General features: G+C 29.2%; 4 protein-coding genes across 5 annotated transcripts; 1 reads left to right on the top strand and 3 right to left on the bottom strand.

Annotated features, from left to right (window-relative positions):
• Positions 1-331: 331 nt before the first annotated feature.
• LOC134831320 (mitochondrial fission process protein 1) lies at positions 332-1,142 on the bottom strand. Its single transcript, XM_063845028.1, has 2 exons — positions 953-1,142; positions 332-891 (listed from the first exon to the last, which is right to left on the bottom strand). Exons 1-2 carry the CDS (start codon positions 1,014-1,016, stop codon positions 488-490), a joined length of 468 nt encoding a protein of 155 aa, XP_063701098.1. The 5' UTR covers positions 1,017-1,142; the 3' UTR covers positions 332-487.
• Positions 1,143-2,719: 1,577 nt separating this feature from the next.
• On the bottom strand, positions 2,720-3,437 carry LOC134830671 (uncharacterized). Of its 2 annotated transcripts, none has more exons than XM_063844225.1 (3): positions 3,291-3,437; positions 2,987-3,237; positions 2,720-2,932 (listed from the first exon to the last, which is right to left on the bottom strand). In XM_063844225.1, the coding sequence occupies exons 1-3, from the start codon at positions 3,349-3,351 to the stop codon at positions 2,816-2,818; spliced, it is 429 nt and encodes a 142-aa protein (XP_063700295.1). In that variant the 5' UTR covers positions 3,352-3,437; the 3' UTR covers positions 2,720-2,815. The 2 variants fall into 2 exon arrangements, with proteins under 2 accessions (XP_063700295.1, XP_063700294.1); XM_063844224.1 differs by having other exon boundaries at positions 2,987-3,243; positions 3,291-3,418.
• Positions 3,438-3,478: 41 nt separating this feature from the next.
• LOC134830670 (disks large homolog 5) lies at positions 3,479-12,183 on the top strand. Its single transcript, XM_063844223.1, has 8 exons — positions 3,479-3,804; positions 3,949-4,090; positions 4,710-7,960; positions 8,772-8,988; positions 9,050-9,285; positions 9,343-9,560; positions 11,126-11,345; positions 11,770-12,183. Exons 1-8 carry the CDS (start codon positions 3,771-3,773, stop codon positions 11,877-11,879), a joined length of 4,428 nt encoding a protein of 1,475 aa, XP_063700293.1. The 5' UTR covers positions 3,479-3,770; the 3' UTR covers positions 11,880-12,183.
• Positions 12,184-12,415: 232 nt separating this feature from the next.
• On the bottom strand, positions 12,416-17,604 carry LOC134832735 (protein spaetzle 4). Its single transcript, XM_063846866.1, has 3 exons — positions 17,581-17,604; positions 13,681-14,642; positions 12,416-12,869 (listed from the first exon to the last, which is right to left on the bottom strand). The coding sequence occupies exons 1-3, from the start codon at positions 17,602-17,604 to the stop codon at positions 12,416-12,418; spliced, it is 1,440 nt and encodes a 479-aa protein (XP_063702936.1).
• Positions 17,605-18,200: the final 596 nt, after the last annotated feature.

Here is an 18,200-nt window from a genome sequence, read left to right as displayed (position 1 = left end):
TTGCGATATTTAAACAAATGAAAAAACTTTGCATTACAAGACATTTAGTAATAAAATGTCTTTAAACCATCAATTTTTTAATTTTTTTGAATAATTTTTTAAAAATTTATTTTAATTTTTAATTTTTCGAGGAGAAAAATTTCAATAATAACGAAAATGTTTCACAAAAAATTTTTAAATTAATTTATAATCGCGGAAATCATAAAATTTTTCTTCAAAAACTCCTTCAAGGTCAAAGAACTTTTTAAATTTTTTTTTTTCGAAAATTTAATAGATGTCATTAAATTATTTATAAACATCCATAAAACTTGATACTTCATAAAAAAAATCATTCAAGTTAAAGCGTAAAATATCTTTATTTCGTTTCGAGCTCATTACACTAAAAATTTAACTCCTAATTATAGTCAAAAAATCCTTAAACCCCTAATTGTGCACCAAAATCAGTACGGTAACTTTCATTGAGCTCCAATTCCTCTTTTTACGTTCATCAAGAAACGTATTTTCTGTACGTATTATCCATTAATTGATCCACGCCGCGATCAATTGGATGAATAATCAACGGAATTGACGCCAATCCGACAATTGTGGAAATCCATTTTCCAGCTTTGGCGGCTTTTGTCTTCTTCAGGATCATCCGTGTTCCCCAACAAATTCTGTTGATCGTGAATCCCGGAATCGCGACGCTTGCCAACATTTGCCAAATGAGAGTGTCTCCGCTTGCAACCAATGCGCCGCGTGTTCCGCCTCCAAGAGCTTCTGGAAGTTTGTGTTTTTTCTTTGCCTTGTCGACAGTATCGCACAAAACGTAACCAATTGCGACGGCATAACTTGCGTGAACAAGTTGCTTCTTTACGAGACTGCGGAAGGCTTCGCCGACTTCGTTGCTGTAACCTGAAATTGAAAAGTTTTTTATGGATTTATTGAATTTTTTGTGAATAATTTAATTACGAACCTAAATATCGGACGAGAGTATCGCGATAAACGTCGACGTTATCGTTCGTGTTTGGAAGTGTCATTTCGAGATTTTATCAAATGCTGGCACAAATGTCTTTTTTTAGTTAATTAACACACAATTACAGCGTCAGTCTTTGTTTAATCACCAAATTATTGCATTTTAATTACGTAACACACGTGAGTTTAAATTTAGTTTAACCATGAATGGCTGGGACAGTTTTTATTCGTAAGTGACTTGAGCGCTTTTTGAGAATTTTTTTTATGAAAAATTAAAAAATGACAAAAATAATTTACTAAAATTTATTTTTGAATTTTTTACACGCAATTTTTGTAAAAAAAATATTTTTTTAAGAATTTTTAATTCTCATTCAAAAAAAAAAAAATAATAAAAGATAAAATTTCATAAAAATTTAAAAAAATATTAAAAAAAATGTTAAAAATTTAATTTTAATTTTCAAAAGAAAAAAAAATAAATTTAATTTTTCAAAATTTAATTTATTTTTTTTTTTAAATTTTAGTAAATATTCATTCAAAAAACAAAAAAAATATTTAAAAAAACTACATTAAATTTTATTATGTTAAGATTTGAACAAAATAAAAAAAGTTCAAAAAAATTTCAAAATAATTTTCAAATTGTTTTTTTTAATATATAATTTTTTTTTTAATTTATTAAATTTTTTAACAAAAAAAAATTTATTTTAATTAATTTATTTTGAATAAAAATTCTACATCGTTAAATAATTTAATTTTAACAAAATTTTGATTTTTTTTTAAATTTCAAATTATTTTTTAATTTTCATTCGAAAAAAAAACTAAATCAAAATTTTTAAATAAATCAAAAAGTTACATTAAATGTCAAGATTTGAACAAAAATTAAAAATAATTTTAAAAAAAATTCAAAATAATTTTTTAATTATTTTTTTTTTTTATTAAAAATATATACCTATGGATTTTTTAATAATTTTTAATTTTTTTTTTTTTATTAAAAATTTTTTAATACTGAATTATTTTGAATCGATTTATTTATTTTTTAAAGATTTGAAAAAAAAAATAAATTTATTTTCATGAATAAATAAAAGTATATTTTTATAAAATTCTCACAGTAAATTTTTGAATAAATTTTTTTTTTGTAAATTTTTAATTAATTTTAAATTAAAATCTACAAAATTTGATTAAAAATTTTATAAAATTTTCTCAAAAATAAATAATTTAACAAAATTTTTACAATTTCGTTAATTTTTTCTTTCAAATTTGTTCAAAATAAATTCAAAATATCACGGATGACATCAACCAATCCCCAATGGAGCAAAATTTATGCTCAAAAATGCCCAATAAACATAAACAAAAATCAGCTGTTCACATTTCGGCTTGTCGCCCAGCTTGAACAAACATTCCAAACCAACTTTCAACCAAAAATTTCGCTAAAAACCATGGGAGGTCGTAAATATTTCTGCGATTACTGCGAAGTCTTGATCCAAAACAATCCGCACATCATCCGAAAACACAACGAAGGCCTTCCGCATCAGAAAAACCGAAACACTCATTACGAAAAATACAAAAGTTTGAAGGAAATTCTCGCAACGGAGAAGACAAAGCTTCCCTGTAAACGAGCAGCAACCAATTCTTGCGCTTTTGGAGCTCTTTGTCGCTTCAGTCACTACAGCCAAGCAGATTTGCAGCTCATGGAGGAACAAATTCGAGAAATGGAGTCTTTGGAAGAGAAATTTTTTGATGAAAATTCAGTCGAAAAGTTTCTACAACGAAATAAAATTAGCAAAGAACTTTATTCAGAAATGCCGCCTTCGACGAAGGAATGGAAAATGGAAAAATTAGAAGAAAGTGACTTGAAAACCGAATGGGGTTAATCCAAATCCAACATTTCCCATTCTTTTTGCATCTTTTCAAGGGCTTTCATCACATCATCGGTAACTTTGAGCTCGGCTTTTGCTGTGTTCAATAATCGAATCATCTCGGATTTCTATCGAAAAAAATAAAAATCATCAAAAAATCATTAAAAACATGAATTTCTTACAAGATTTCTTGCATTATTCAATCCAACGACATTCTTATTAGATTTTTTCTTCTCGCCAAGCAGTTCGGCAATGGCAACCAAATACTCCGACGACTGTTTTTGGAACTCTTTAATACTTTCGACCTCATCATGCTTCAGAAAAGTCTTATTTTCTGTCTGTTTGGACTGATGTCGCATCATTTCCGTCAACTGTCGACAAATTTGATGCAAATTCTGTACATTGGACTGCAGAGTTATCCGAAACGAATCATCTGAAACTCAATTTTGATCTATATTTTCCATGAAAAACTGAAAAATAACTCACCATCATTGTTTCCAAAGTCCAAAATATCCTGCAACGAACACCGATCCGCTGAATTTTCCATATTTTAAACGAAAATTGACTCAAACAACGCTCAACAGGTTTTCCGGTAAAACGTAAACATTCAAAAACAAAACGTCTCCGGATGACAGAAGACGCCTTTGTGTCAAAATTGCTCATCTGACAGCTTCAAGTAGTGCAATTGCGTTCAAAATTGGAAAAAATTCTCATTTTTTTTGAGTTTTTGTGCCTTTTTACTTTGTTTAAAGCCTTTTTTCGTGCTGAAACAACGACCGAGCAGTGCCTTAAGCGACTTGCGTTGTTAATTTCGAACGAATCATGTTAGAACGGTAGAAAAGAAGCATCAAAAATATCACTTTGGGATGTTTACGTAGCAATATAGCACTATACTTAGCAAAATTTAGACAAAAATTCGAGAAATCCGGAGCCAAAGTGTAATTTTGGTCCGAAATTCAACGTAAAATGGCTTCGAGCGAGAATAGCGACGACGGAGGAGGTAAGAAATTCGAGTTTTGAGAAATTTTTTTGTGCATTGAAGGATGACTGTAGAAAGTTTCTTTTTTTTCACAACCTAATTTGATGAAATTTCATGATTTTTTATAAAAAATGTGCTAATTTACGACTAACGAATCAATTTTAGGGCATTTGCCATTCCCGAGCAGCTACCCGATCTTCACGGGAAACAATGTGACCTCGTCAAATTTGGAAATAATCCGAGATTTTCAGGAAAGGTATCAGGAATTGAAGTTACAGCTCGCCAATGTGACGACGGAAAAGCAACGGTAAAATTTTTTTTCTCTGCAAAAATTCAATTTTTCTATTAAAAATTAATTTTTAAAAATTTAAAAATTATAAAATTTTTAAAAACATTAATTTTTTCTATAAAAAATCAATTTGTCTATAAAAATTCATTTTTAAAAAAATTTAAGAACTATAAAAATTTTTTAAAAAATTTTAAAAATACTAAATTTTTTTATAAAAAAAATAATTTTTCTACAAATTTTTTGTTTATAAAAAAAATGATTTTTCTATAAAAATTTTTTTTATAAAAAAAAATAATTTTTCTACAAAAAATTCATTTATAAAAAATTAAAAAAATTTAAAAATTATAAAATTTTTTTAAAAATATCCAATTTTTTTATAAAAAAAAAATTTTCTATAAAAAATTAATTTTTAAAATTTTTTTATAAAAATTAATTTTTAAATTTTTTTAATAAAAATTAAAAAAAAAATAAATAATTTAAAAAAATAATAAAATTTTTAAAAAATATTCAATTTTTTTTATAAAAAAATTAATTTTTGTTTAAAAAATAATTTTTAAAAATTTTTTAAAAATTATAAAACTTTTTTAAAAATTTAAAAAAAAATTAAATTTTTCTAATAATTTTTTCAATTTTTCAGCATGGAACACGAAATTTGCTTCTTGCGGAAGGAAAATGAAGTCGCCAAAAAACGAGAACTTCACGCATATCGCGAATACACGCAGCTCAAAAACGAAATGGATCGTTACAAGGAATTCAATGCCGACCCTCCGCGTTACATCAAACTCGTGGAAAATTTGACGGAGGAAAATAAAAAGCTACAAGACTTAAAAAACGAAAGTGAGACCGAAGTAGCTACTCTATTATCGGAACGCGATGCTGTGCTAAAAGAAAATCAAAAATTCAACGAAATGAACGAAACTTTAAAGAAAGGCTTGGAAAAAGTCACTCGAAGTCGCGATGACGCCTTGAAAGAAATCGCCGTGTTACGCGACAAAAACGCGCTGCTTGAAAGTCGCAACGATTTTGCCGCTGCCGAACGAAAAGATCGCTTCGACCTTGAAACAGCAGTTCAGGAAATTGAAAAACTGAAAAAAGCCTTGGATAAAACGGAAGGCGAACTCACGAAAGCCGAAAAAGAGATAAAAACAGCGAAGGAACGTCGTGACTGGGCAATACAAGAACGAGAAAAAATCGTGTTGGAACGCGATTCGATAAGGATGCAATGCGACGCGATGCGAAAGGAGCGCGATAATGCAATTTCCAAGAGCTTAAAGGCCCAAATCGACCAAGATGACAAAGATAAAGCCATCCGCGAGTTACGTGAAAAGTTGGAACAATGCACTTTAGCTGCCAAAGAAGCTCGTTTATCGATCGGGGATCGCGTACTGAGCTTAAACAACAAATCCGTCGATAGTTTTAAGGATTTGACGCAAATTAACGACACGCGAAACAATAACAACGTCGCTCCGTTGACTTTGGTGAACGTTTGCATGAAAGATGTGTTGGAACAACCGCCGGAAATGTCGATGGGAAGGAATTCGTTGCAAGAAAAGGGTCGTTTGTACAACCGGATGGTGAATTGTAGCACGCAAACCGACAATATGCACAGCAATAGTGGCAGTGTCAACAGCAACAACAACCAAAATCGCCTAAGTTTGGATTTTAGCAACAACAATAATCATTTTTTGCCGGCTAATTTGACGACGCAGTACAATAACAGTCCGATTAATACAACACCGCCTCCCGCAACAACCCCTGTGACAATTTCCTCGGGAAAATCCGCTTCAAAACGTGTTTCGGGAATGCTAAAGAACTTTTTCAACAAGAAAGATAACGAAAATGACGCTTTGGCGTATTTTGACTCCGTACTTGAGTCGGATCAGGAGTCTTCCAAGTCGCCGCCGACGAAAGATTCGATCACGAAGCGTCTCCGTCGCAAGGGAAACAAAGATCAGGCAGCTGAAAAATACGTTGGAACATGGCCCCGGGTAAGTGCGAACCCAATTTCGCATGAAAATCACTCCGGAACGATTGTACATCCGCGCAAAAAGGACAAACAACGACAAACTGTCTATAATATCTTCGATGATTGTCCTCCGAGTCACGAAACATCCGAAAATTACTTTGTTCCGTCGCCAGCTCCAATAGCGCTTCAAAAAACGCAACAACAGAGCAAATCAAATAGAAATTCGAACCCAATTCCGGGAGATGTCAATCGGCGGATCCTTTCCAGCAAATATCAGGACATCAATGATGGCAATCAAACGTTAAAAGCGACGCCACAGAAATATCGAAGCATCTTGTACGATCAGTCAAAACCGAATCCCATGAATCGACACAGCCTGAATTTACAAAATCTGCAAAGTTCACAGGAAAAACACTCGTTAGACTTTATTCCGATAAAAAATTCGATAGATTTACCGTCGTTGCATTCGATTAGCAAAAGTCCCATCAACCATCCAAACGTACGAAATTCCGCAACGACCCCGCTGCTTGAATATTACATCAATAACAACAGTAAGAGTCAAAAATTCGCGTCGGATACTGAAAGTATACCTGAATATCCGCCGCCAGGGAATACGAGTACGCTTCCAAGTCAACTTCGGAACAAGTCGGGAACGAATCGGGTGCAAAGTCATCTCTTTAATTATCCCTCAAGCGGTTCAGGGAACGGAGTTCGACGTTATCCGAGTCCCTCGACGATTGTTTCGTCGCCTGGAAACGACATTTTGGGACTTCCCTTGGATACGATGAGCATGTCGCATCATTCGCAGAGCTCTTCGATCGATTATTCGCTGCGTTATGGGCGTCTTCAGTCGTCAAAAGAGGAAGTTCCTACTTCTTGCATGTATGATGTCGTCGGTACTTTCCCTCGGAAGAAAGAAAATCAGAGAATTCGCATCTCGTCGAATCAAAGTATGGCGTCGCGTGGCTCCGGAGTGAAATTGAGCAATGGATCGATCGATTGCGGCTCGGAAAGAGCGTCGCCGATGCCAATTGTGAGTGTTCATGTCATCGAGGAAGGTCATTCGAATAAACGTAACTCCATGCCGGTGTTTAATAAGATGAAACCAAACATCGGGATGTTGCGCGAAATTCACATTGACAAAGTTGAGAGTCCGCTGGGCATCAAAATCGTTCAAACGCAAGAGCACGGAGGCATTTTCATCTCAAGTGTCACCGAGGGAAGTCTCGCGAGTCAAATTGGACTGCAAGTTGGCGATTTGCTGCTCGAAGTTTGCGGCATCAACATCCGACTGGCAACTTACGAGTTCGCTGCTTGCATTTTGCGTCAAGTTCAGGAGTCGATTACGATGCGAGTTCAGTATTTCCCGGACAAATTCGAGGCATATTTAGTCAAATCCACAGATGGATCGATGCGCATCCCCTCCGGTTCGGGATCGCCAACGCCGCAAAATTCGCCACAAATGACCCGCAGTATTATGTCGACAGATTCGTTGCGTGGCTTTGACATGTCGCCGTCGCCTTCAACGAGACCCATCAACAGCCATCGATCGATTCGCAGCTCGCAACTTTCCCAAAAGTCGAAAGATTTCAGTGACAGTTTGGAGCATCCGATCGAGGCATCGACGCAATCCAGTCCGAATAATTTGTACAAAGATGACATGTACAAGCCGCGATTTTTGCTCATGGAAACACGGAAAACGGCAAATTTGGGCATTTCGTTGCTGGGAGGAAACGCATACGGGATCTTTGTGCATAGCGTGAAGCCTGGATCGATTGCTGATCAAGCGGGACTTCGTGTTGGCGATCAAATTTTGGAGTATAATGGGACGGATTTGAGACGAGCAACGGCGGAAACGGCAGCTTATGAACTGGCGAAGCCTGCGGATAATGTGACAGTTCTTGCGCAATTTAATCCACAAAGTAAGTTTTTGAAATTTTTTAAAAAATTAATTTTTAAGAGAAAAAAATTTAAAAAAAATTCTTTAAAATCTTTTTAAAAATTCATAAAAAAATGTAAATTAAATAATTTAATTATATTTATAATTAAATATTTAATTTTTATTTATTTAATAATTAGTTTTCATTTATTTTATTTTTCCAAAATTGAAATTTTTTATTTTAGTATTCAAAATTATTTTTTTTAATAGAAAATAATTTAATTTTTTTTTAAAATATTTATTAATTATTTTAATTAATTTTAAAAAAATAAATTATTATTTTTATTAATTTATTTTTTCAATTATTAAAATTAATAATTAAAAAAAAAATTTTAATAATTTTATCCACTAAATTTATCATAATTTTAATAGAAATTAAACAAATTTTTAAAAATTGAATTAAAATTTAATATTTAATTATATTTTAAATATAAAAATTTAATTTTGGAAAAAATTATATTAACATTTTTAATTTTTAATTTATTAATTAAATTATATTATATTTATTTATTCTTATTTAAATTTTTATTATTAAAATTATTTAAATTATTTTTTTAAATATAAAATCATAAAATTTTTTTTTAAATATTAATGAATTATCTTAATTATTTAAAAATATTTTTTAAATATTTTTTTAGTTCAAATATTTTTTGTGTTAAAAAGTAAAATTGAAAAATATTCTAATTTAATTTTTTTTTTTAATTTTTATTATTATTATTATTATTTTTTTTTTTTGAAATCTCAAACAAAATTTTTCGATTTTTTTTAATAAAATTTTTAATTTTTTCTTACAGAATGCAATCAAATCAAAGACAAACCGGGCGATTCTTTGTACATCCGTGTCGGTTTCGATCGAAACACAGACTTGCGAGAGTCGGAATTGGCATTTAACAAAGATGACGTTCTCTATGTTGATAATACAATGTTCCGTGGATCCGGACAATGGCGTGCTTGGAAGCTCGATGAGTATGGGCATCGCATTGCTTGTGGCGTAATTCCATCTCAAATGAAGTAATTTCTGAAAATTTTTCCATAAAAATCAATTTTTCATGATTTTTTGATGATTTTTTAGGGTTGAAGACGAATTACGTATCCTTGGCGATGGAACAGATGGCGAGTCAACAACGCGACGTGGATCAACTTCTGCTCGCAGATCATTCTTCAAACGAATCAAGCCACAACGAAGCTCATCGAGAGACAGTAAAGAGCTCGCGTCGTTCAGCAACACGCATTTAAGTCTAAATTTGGAGTCAGCATTGAATGAATTTGACTCCGTTAGCACGTATCAACGAGTTGAGAGACTGGAATGTAAGAAATTTTGAATTTTTTGTTCGAAAAATTATTAATTTTTGATTGTTTTGACAGTAAAATATCGTCCCGTGTTGGTTTTGGGTCCGTTAGCTGAATTCGTCGTTGACAAACTCACAAGTGACTATCCGGAAGTCTTCCAACGTTGCATGATTAATACGATAAGCAACAAGGAAGCGCTCGAACAAGGTCTGCAAAGTAATGCAATTGTCGATTACAGGCGACGTGGAAACGTTTTTGAGTGTACGACAATTCAAGCGATTCGTGAAGCGAAGGTAATTTCTGATTTGCAGCCTTTGACATAGTTTTGTTATGAAAACGAAATCAAGAAAAAAACTAAATCAAAAACTGTGTCAAAGCGATTTTTGTCAAATCTTGCTCCAAATGGATAGAAATTTGTCAGAGGGCTCTAATTTATCATTTTTAATCATTTTTTAACTCAAAACTGCCAAAAAATTGAAACTGAAAAAAAATTTTTTCTTTGACATAGTTTTGTTTTAAAAACTAAATCAAGAGCAAAAAAACTGTGTCAAAAACTGTGTCAAAGCTATTTTTGTCAAATCTTGCTCCAAATGGATAGAAATTTGTCAGAGGGCTCTAATTTATCATTTTTTAACTCAAAACTGCCAAAAAATTGAAACTGAAAAAAAATTTTTTCTTTGACATAGTTTTGTTTTAAAAACTAAATCAAGAGCAAAAAAACTGTGTCAAAAACTGTGTCAAAGCTATTTTTGTCAAATCTTGCTCCAAATGGATAGAAATTTGTCAGAGGGCTCTAATTTATCATTTTTAATCATTTTTTAACTCAAAACTGCCAAAAAATTGAAACTGAAAAAAAATTTTTTCTTTGACATAGTTTTGTTTTAAAAACTAAATCAAGAGCAAAAAAACTGTGTCAAAAACTGTGTCAAAGCTATTTTTGTCAAATCTTGCTCCAAATGGATAGAAATTTGTCAGAGGGCTCTAATTTATCATTTTTAATCATTTTTTAACTCAAAACTGCCAAAAAATTGAAACTGAAAAAAAATTTTTTCTTTGACATAGTTTTGTTTTAAAAACTAAATCAAGAGCAAAAAAACTGTGTCAAAAACTGTGTCAAAGCCATTTTTGTCAAATCTTGCTCCAAATGGATAAAAATTTGTCAGAGGGCTCTAATTTATCATTTTTAATCATTTTTTAACTCAAAACTGCCAAAAAATTGAAACTGAAAAAAAATTTTTTCTTTGACATAGTTTTGTTTTAAAAACTAAATCAAGAGCAAAAAAACTGTGTCAAAAACTGTGTCAAAGCATTTTTTGTCAAATCTTGCTCCAAATGGATACAAATTTGTCAGAGGGCTCTAATTTATCATTTTTAATCATTTTTTAACTCAAAACTGCCAAAAAATTTAAACTGAAAAAAAATTTTTTCTTTGACATAGTTTTGTTTTAAAAACTAAATCAAGAGCAAAAAAACTGTGTCAAAAACTGTGTCAAAGCCATTTTTGTCAAATCTTGCTCCAAATGGATAAAAATTTGTCAGAGGGCTCTAATTTATCATTTTTAATCATTTTTTAACTCAAAACTGTCAAAAAATTGAAACTGAAAAAAAAATTTTTCTTTGACATAGTTTTGTTTTAAAAACTAAATCAAGAGCAAAAAAAAACTGTGTCAAAAACTGTGTCAAAGCAATTTTTGACAAATCTTGCTCCAAATGGATAAAAATTTATCAGAAGGCTCTAATTTATCATTTTTAATCATTTTCTAACTCAAAACTGCCAAAAAATTGAAACTGAAAAAAAAATTTTTCTTTGACCTTTTTAGCTAAAAGTTCAATTTTTCATGATTTTTTTTTCTCGTAGACTTTTCATTGCATTTTGGATATTTGTGTCTCGGCTGTTGAACGCCTGCAAAGAAATCAAATTCATCCGATCGTACTGCTAATTAGATTCAAGTCAGCAAAGCAAATTAAGGAAATAAAGGATCTCGGATACTCGACAGACAAGATATCTGGCAAAGCTGTGAAGGAAATGTACGAACATGCTCTAAAACTGGAGTCGGATTATCGGCAATATATTTCAGGTGAGTCATTTTCACAAAAAATTGAAACCTTAAACTTTAATTTTATTCAAAATTTGTTCTAAAAATTGAAAAATTTATTCTAAAAATTTCTTAATTTTCGAAAATCTCTTCTAAATTTATTAAAATTTATTCTTAAAAATTCTTTATTTTTGAACATTTGTTCTAAAAATTTTTTAATTTTTTAAAATTTGTTCTAAAAAAGTCTAATTTTATAAAAAGTTGTAATCAAAAAATTTAAATTGATAAAAATTTGTTCTAAAAAGTTTTTAATTTATGAAAATTAATTCTAAATTTTAAAAAACTTGTACTAATTTTTTTTTCAAAAATAATGAAAATTCGTTTTAAAAATGTTTAAAATTTATTAAAAGTATTTCAAAATTCGTACTAAAAAAAATCTAAACTTACCAAAATTTACCTTTTTTAGCAATAATTCCTGCTGGAGTCGTAAACATTACTCACATTTGCAATCAAGTAAAGGCCGCAGTTGATGCTGAGCAGAAAAAGATTCTTTGGGTCCCTTCAAGCAATCAATAGAAGAAAAACTAAAGCAATAAAAAAAGTGTCTTCCCAATAAAAAAAAAAAAATAATTAAATAAATATTTAGCTAAAAAAATGTTTCTTAACCCTGATTTGAGTTTGGAAAAAGGGTCAAAATTTGTTCTTTTTTGAAATATTTTTATTATCAATCATTAATTTTTAAGCCTAAAAATAATTGAAGTGAAAATTTAAATATGAATTATTTTCTACGATAAAGTAATCAATATTATTATTAAATATATTATATAAAAAAAGAATAATATAAGAAAAAAATGAAAAAAATAACAAATATTTTTATATAAAGAGCAGCTATATAACTCACGACGACAGCTATAGGATTGTATTTTATTACAAAAAAAAAAAAATAAAATTTTTAAACAAAAATCGATTTTTTTCTCAGAATTTTTTTTTTTTTGATGATTTTGGTGGGGACTGATTTGTCGATCGTGAAATTGTCTTAAATTTAAATGAATTTCTTATTTCTATGACTAGACTTTCCACAAAATTGTAAATAATTGTCACTCAAATGGCTTTCAATTCTCTTCGTCTTCTTCCTCGTAGATGTTAAAGTCTTTTGGGCGATAAAACTCGTCGACGCTGTGTTCGTACATGGCTTGATGCACCGTCGCTTGAGCTTCTTCCAGCGGCGATTTTTCCGGTTGAATCGATCGAGGACTGCGCGATGTCACGCGATAGTCGAAGGGAATGTCGTAACACTTGCAAACACAGCACGACGGAAATTTGAACCAATCGGAGAAAATTCCGCGACATTCGTTGTGCGGATCGTAGGCAAGCAATCGATGGAGTGAGAATTGTTGTTCGCATCGACATCCGTCACGACAAAACATTTGCTTGTGCTCGTTCGTGCACTTTTCCCAATGCACGTATTGCTCGAAAGGATAGAGATTTAGCAAGGCGAGAGTTTCGCCGCGTGTGTTGTTGGCCCAAAATGGTGCCACGACTTCTTCTTTGACGGGACATGCGTTACTGTGAAGAAAAAAATTTAGAAAATTTAATTTTTTCAACCAAACAAAGAAAAATGACAAAAAATAGATTTTTAAGAATTAACGGAATTTTTTTTTTTGAACTGACAGGTGTCAAAATTTAAAAATTTTTATGAATTTTATAAAAGAATCTAAAATTTAAAATTTTTAAAGTTAAAGAATTATTTTTTTAAATTGAAATGTGAAAAAAAAGTTACAAATTTAAAAGAAATTTTGGTTTAAGAAATTATCGAACAACTTTTTGAAAAAAAAATTCAGAAAATGACAAATTTTGATCATTTTCATTTAAAAATTTAGGAAAATTGGATTTTTTAGAATTAACAGATAATTATTTGAATTGACAGATGTCAAAATTTAAAAATGTTTAAGGATTACATTAAAAAATGTAATTTTTTTAAAATCCTGAATTTCAAAAATTAGAAAATAATAAAATTTATTGAAAATTTTGAATTTTAATATTTTACGAACAATTTTTTAACAGACGGATGTCAAAAAATTAAAGTTTTTAATAAATTTCTCAACAAAATCGAATTTTGACAGTTAACGGTAACTTTTTTGAAATGACACACGTCATTTAATAATTTCAGTCGCTAATTTTAAGACATTTCGTAAATTATTTTTAATTTTTAAACTTAACGAACAACTTTTTGAACAAAATTTTAACAATTTTTCTTCAAAAATTTGACTTTTGAAACTCAACGGATAATTTTTTAAACTGACAGATGTCAAAAAAAATTTAAATTTTCGTTTTTTCTTAAATTTCCTTCAAAAAAATCTTCCAAATCGATACTTACACTCCCCTAACATTCATTGGCGGATTGGGAACTGGCTTCTGAACTGTATCTTGGAACAATTGTCCTTTCATCGTCGGTGCTACATCTTCTTCTTCATCATCTTCCTCTGACACTTCGAGTTCTTCTCCCGTTTCATACGAGTCCTCGGAGCTTTCACTGCCTGAAATTGCTTCTTCTGTCGTCGTCGAATGTCTTTTCGTCGTACTTTCCGTTTCATTCGACGCCATTAACTGCTCTTGACTTGCTTGGGATGACGAAAGAGTTACGACAGTAACGGCATCTTGTTCACTGAAACTCAACAAAGTCTCGTTGTTACTGCCAACATTCAATTTGTTTGTTTCAACTTCGAAATCAATTGGAGCCGTGTCGTTGTTTGTGAGCAAATAATAATCCTTGGAATTGCTGTAATTCGGCTTTTTCGTCGTTACTGTGGGATTTGCGCTCGTTGTCGGTTTTGGAGTTGTTGTTGTAGTACTTTTAGTTGTACTTGTCGTTGTTTGCTTCGTTGTCGTTGTCGAAGTGCTTTGCAATCTGAAATGCGGTTCCATAATTGTGTCACTTTTGCGATTATTTTTCTTCAATCCGGCATTTCGTTCGGGCGTGAATTTCATCGCGCGATAATTTTTCTTCGAATATCGCTCGGAAACTGCCTCAAAATCGTCGGATTCCAAATAATTGCCGTCAAATTCGTTCTTGAGCACGGAAATTTGTCGGATGTCGCCGTACATGCGTTTCATTAAGCCTTGATTTTCGTGCACAAAACGACGAACGGCGTGCCATGGATATGCGCTGCCCGGCAAATTGCAGTAAGATTGCGTTGAGAGATCACATGGGATGGAAGCGATGAGTTGCGCACGTCCTTTGCGGGATGCACGAGGATCACAAGCTCCGCCGGAATCGTATCCATAAGCATAGGAGATGTGTGTGACGAGGGAAATTGTGAAGGTGAATCCAAAGAAAATCTAAAATGAGAGAAAAAATTAAAATTTTAGTTAAAAATTTTTACAAAATTTTAAATATTGATGAAAATATTGGTTAAAAATATTTAAAAAAAAAAATTAATTTCTAAATTTAAAAATATCAAAAATATATTATTAAAAATTTAAAAAAAAAATTAAAAATTTTTTTAACAATAAAATTTAAAAAAATATAAAATTGAAAAAAATATAAAATTTAGAAAATTTTTTTTTAATATAAAATTTAAGAAAAAAATATATAAAAATTATTAAAAATTAAAAAAATTATTAAATAAAAAAATATTAAATTAAAAAAATATTAGATTTTAAAAATTTTAAAAAAATATTTAACCTTAAAAATTAAAAAAAAATATTAAAAATATATAAAAATAAAAAAAAATATTTTAAAAAAAATATAAAATTTTAAAAATTTGAATATAAAAAATATTTTAATTTTTTTTTAATTAAAATTAATTTTATTTTAAAAATTCATTAATTAAATTTGTTTAAAAAATTATAGAAAATTAATAAATTTTAAAAAACGCCATCTATTGTCAAATTTTAAATAAATTAATACTAAAGCGCCATCTGTTGCATAATTTTTAGGAAAAAAAATTCTAAATTGCGACTCAAAAATTAAAAAAAAATTTTTTGAAACAATTTTTTTTTAAATTAAAAAATTATAAAAATTGAAAGATAATTCACAATAAATTGTGAAAGAGAAAATTAAATTCGAACCAAACTTATGTCATTTATCACTTTCACCTTTTCCTTGTCTCATTTTTATCGCTCGAAACATGATTGAACGAGATCGCGCCGGTGAGTCACTCACACACATGCATGCATAAAACTCAACATTTTGTCACATAATCCAACCCAAAATTGACGTCATGCTCGGAACAAAGTCAAAACTCGAAACAGGTATTGGGCAAATATTGATAGAAAGTGAAATTTGTTTTTGACGACACACCGTTGTGTAACACCAAAACGCGATAATCTATCGACGAAGAACGTTTTTAAGCAGATCGATGATAAGAATTCCCGTTTTTTCGGCTTTAAAAACGGAGCGGAACAAAAGATTTCTTTCAAAAATACCGAAAAAGGCAACGAACCTTCGACAAATTTGATCAATTTTTGGATCAAGAGTGAAATTAAATCACTTTCTCGATGTTGCAACCTTAGTCGAGAAATGCGTCGCAAATAAACAAACAATAATTAAAAATTGAAAAAAAAAATTGATCAAAAGGTCGCTCACCTACACTTTCCTTTTTGCCATTCCTCAACAACATTTCACACAAAATGTCGGTTATTTAAAACTTTTCAATATTTATTGAATAGATAATTTTGTAACATGAGTCAATTTCCGGCGAAGAAAGCACGCAACACGAAATTAATTAAAAGTTTATTTTTAGCTCGCGTGAAAAAGACGCACATTGACCTTTATTGCAGTGACCTTGACATTTAACGTTTAAGGCGTCTGTGGGTGTGTTTGGGAAATTATTGCGGGAAATTTCTTGAAAAACTTACAAAATAAACTCGAACAGTACTCGAGGAATGAACTAGATTTCGAATAATTAAAAAAAAAGTCGTAATTGGAATGTCTGGAAACGTTTAGCGATTGAAAAAAAGAAATATTGAGCAAGTTGGAGAGTGAAGAAAAAGAAAGCGAAAGAGAAGTTGGAGGTAAACGATGTTGACAGTCGATTGGCGTTAATAATTAAAAAAAAGCGACTTCCGATGAAAGAAAATTTTGTTTAATTGAGAAATTTGAGGTAAGGTAATGGATTTTAGATAATTTTTTTTTAAATATTGTTTTTTTTTTTGTAAAAATTTAGTTTTTTTAAAAAAGAATTTTTAAGAAAAAATTATAAAATGAAAAACAAAAAATAAAATGAAAAACAAAAAATAAAATGAAAAACAAAAAATAAAAAAAAATTAAATTAAGTCAAAACTTTAAAAATTAATTTAACTTAAATTAAAAAAAAAAATAATTTAAAAAAAAATTGTAATTTTGAGATTTGTCTGATAAAAATTTGCAAAAAATAAATTAAAAAAAAAATAAGATTTGGTATAAAATGAAGAAAAATAAGTCAAAAACGGTAAAAATGAATTAAATTAAAATTTAAAAGATTGACATTTTAATTAGTCTCGTAAATTTTCTTAAATATTGGAAAAAAAATAAATAAATAATAAAAATAAAATTTTACAAAAATTTTTAATTTATTAAAGATCAAATTAATTGAAAAATTTAAGTGAAAAATTAATTTAAATATTTTTAAGTTTTCTTTATTTTTTAGTTTTATTTATTGATTATGTTTTTATTATTTTTTTTTATTTTTTAATAAAATCTCAAAATTTAAAAAATAAATTGTGACCATATTGATAATTTTTGAGTTAAATTTTTTTTTTATTTTTTAAATTGCTTTGAAAATAAATTTTTTTATCAAAAAAAAATAAATAAATAAAATAAAAAATTAAAAAAAATTTTATTGAACTAACAGATGTCAAAATTTACGAATTTTATATTTTTTTTAATAAAAAAAGGATAAAAAAATAATTTAATTTTGAAATTTTATAAAAAAAAAACAACTAAATGCCTAATGATTACTTCATAATTAATTGAATAAATCCTGAAGGTCTTAAAAACTAAAAAAAAATTTGAATTCGCCTTTTAAATTAAATTTTAAATAAAAATTTAAAATTTAAAAAAAAATTATATCAAACAATTCTCAAGCAAAAATATAATTGCTCCAAAAAATCATGCCCTAATTGCCTGGTTCACTGCGTTAATTCTTCAAAACTGTTCTATTAATCATCTTTCACACATGATTTCATTTCATTTTCGCTCGACATTCTCTTCTTCAACAATAAATATAAAAAAAACCATAAATGGTAATATTTGATAATTGCGTAGAGTAGACCAAAAAAATAATTATTTACTTACTTGTGCTAATTTTTTGTAATCCATTTTTTGTAAATTTAATTTTTTTTTGTTCTATGCACTTTTTTTTTATTTTTTCAAAAAATTATTTCAGACACCTTGATTTTTTTTCTTTTTTTTTTTTTTTTTTTGTAAAACAATTCACGTTCGCACGTTGCTTTCTTTTTATTTTTGTTGAATTATTTTGTGTTACATTTCATTTCTTTTCATTTCATTTGGTGTTCGGAACAAATAACAAACATGTCGAAATTTGTATTAATTTCGTTTTTTTCATTCACATGTTGCTTTTAAAGATTTATCCATCCGCTCAATGATGCAGTTGTCATGCAAAAAAGGCCTTTTAAAAAATGAAAGAAAGACTCGTAACGACACTTTCTCTTTTCATTTGAAGTGAATATGGTTCATTTCACTGAAAATTCGATTTTTTCCTCGTTTTTTCGATTTAAATTTTATTTTTATTTTTAATTGTTCACTTGAATTTTTTGTCTTTTTCTGAAATTTTCTTCAAATTTTCCGTTTTTACGATTTTTTGATGTTTTCCAGTCGACAGTTGAGACTCAACTAAAACAATTTTTAATATTTCTTCATTGCTCGAGCCATTTATCCATTCAAAAAATTGTTTT

The sequence above is a fragment of the Culicoides brevitarsis genome, chromosome 2, assembly GCF_036172545.1.
Source record: "Culicoides brevitarsis isolate CSIRO-B50_1 chromosome 2, AGI_CSIRO_Cbre_v1, whole genome shotgun sequence".
NCBI classification, from domain to species: domain Eukaryota; kingdom Metazoa; phylum Arthropoda; class Insecta; order Diptera; family Ceratopogonidae; genus Culicoides; species Culicoides brevitarsis.
Note: the sequence above shows the minus strand (reverse complement) of the source record. Positions and strands in the feature narration are given on the sequence as shown.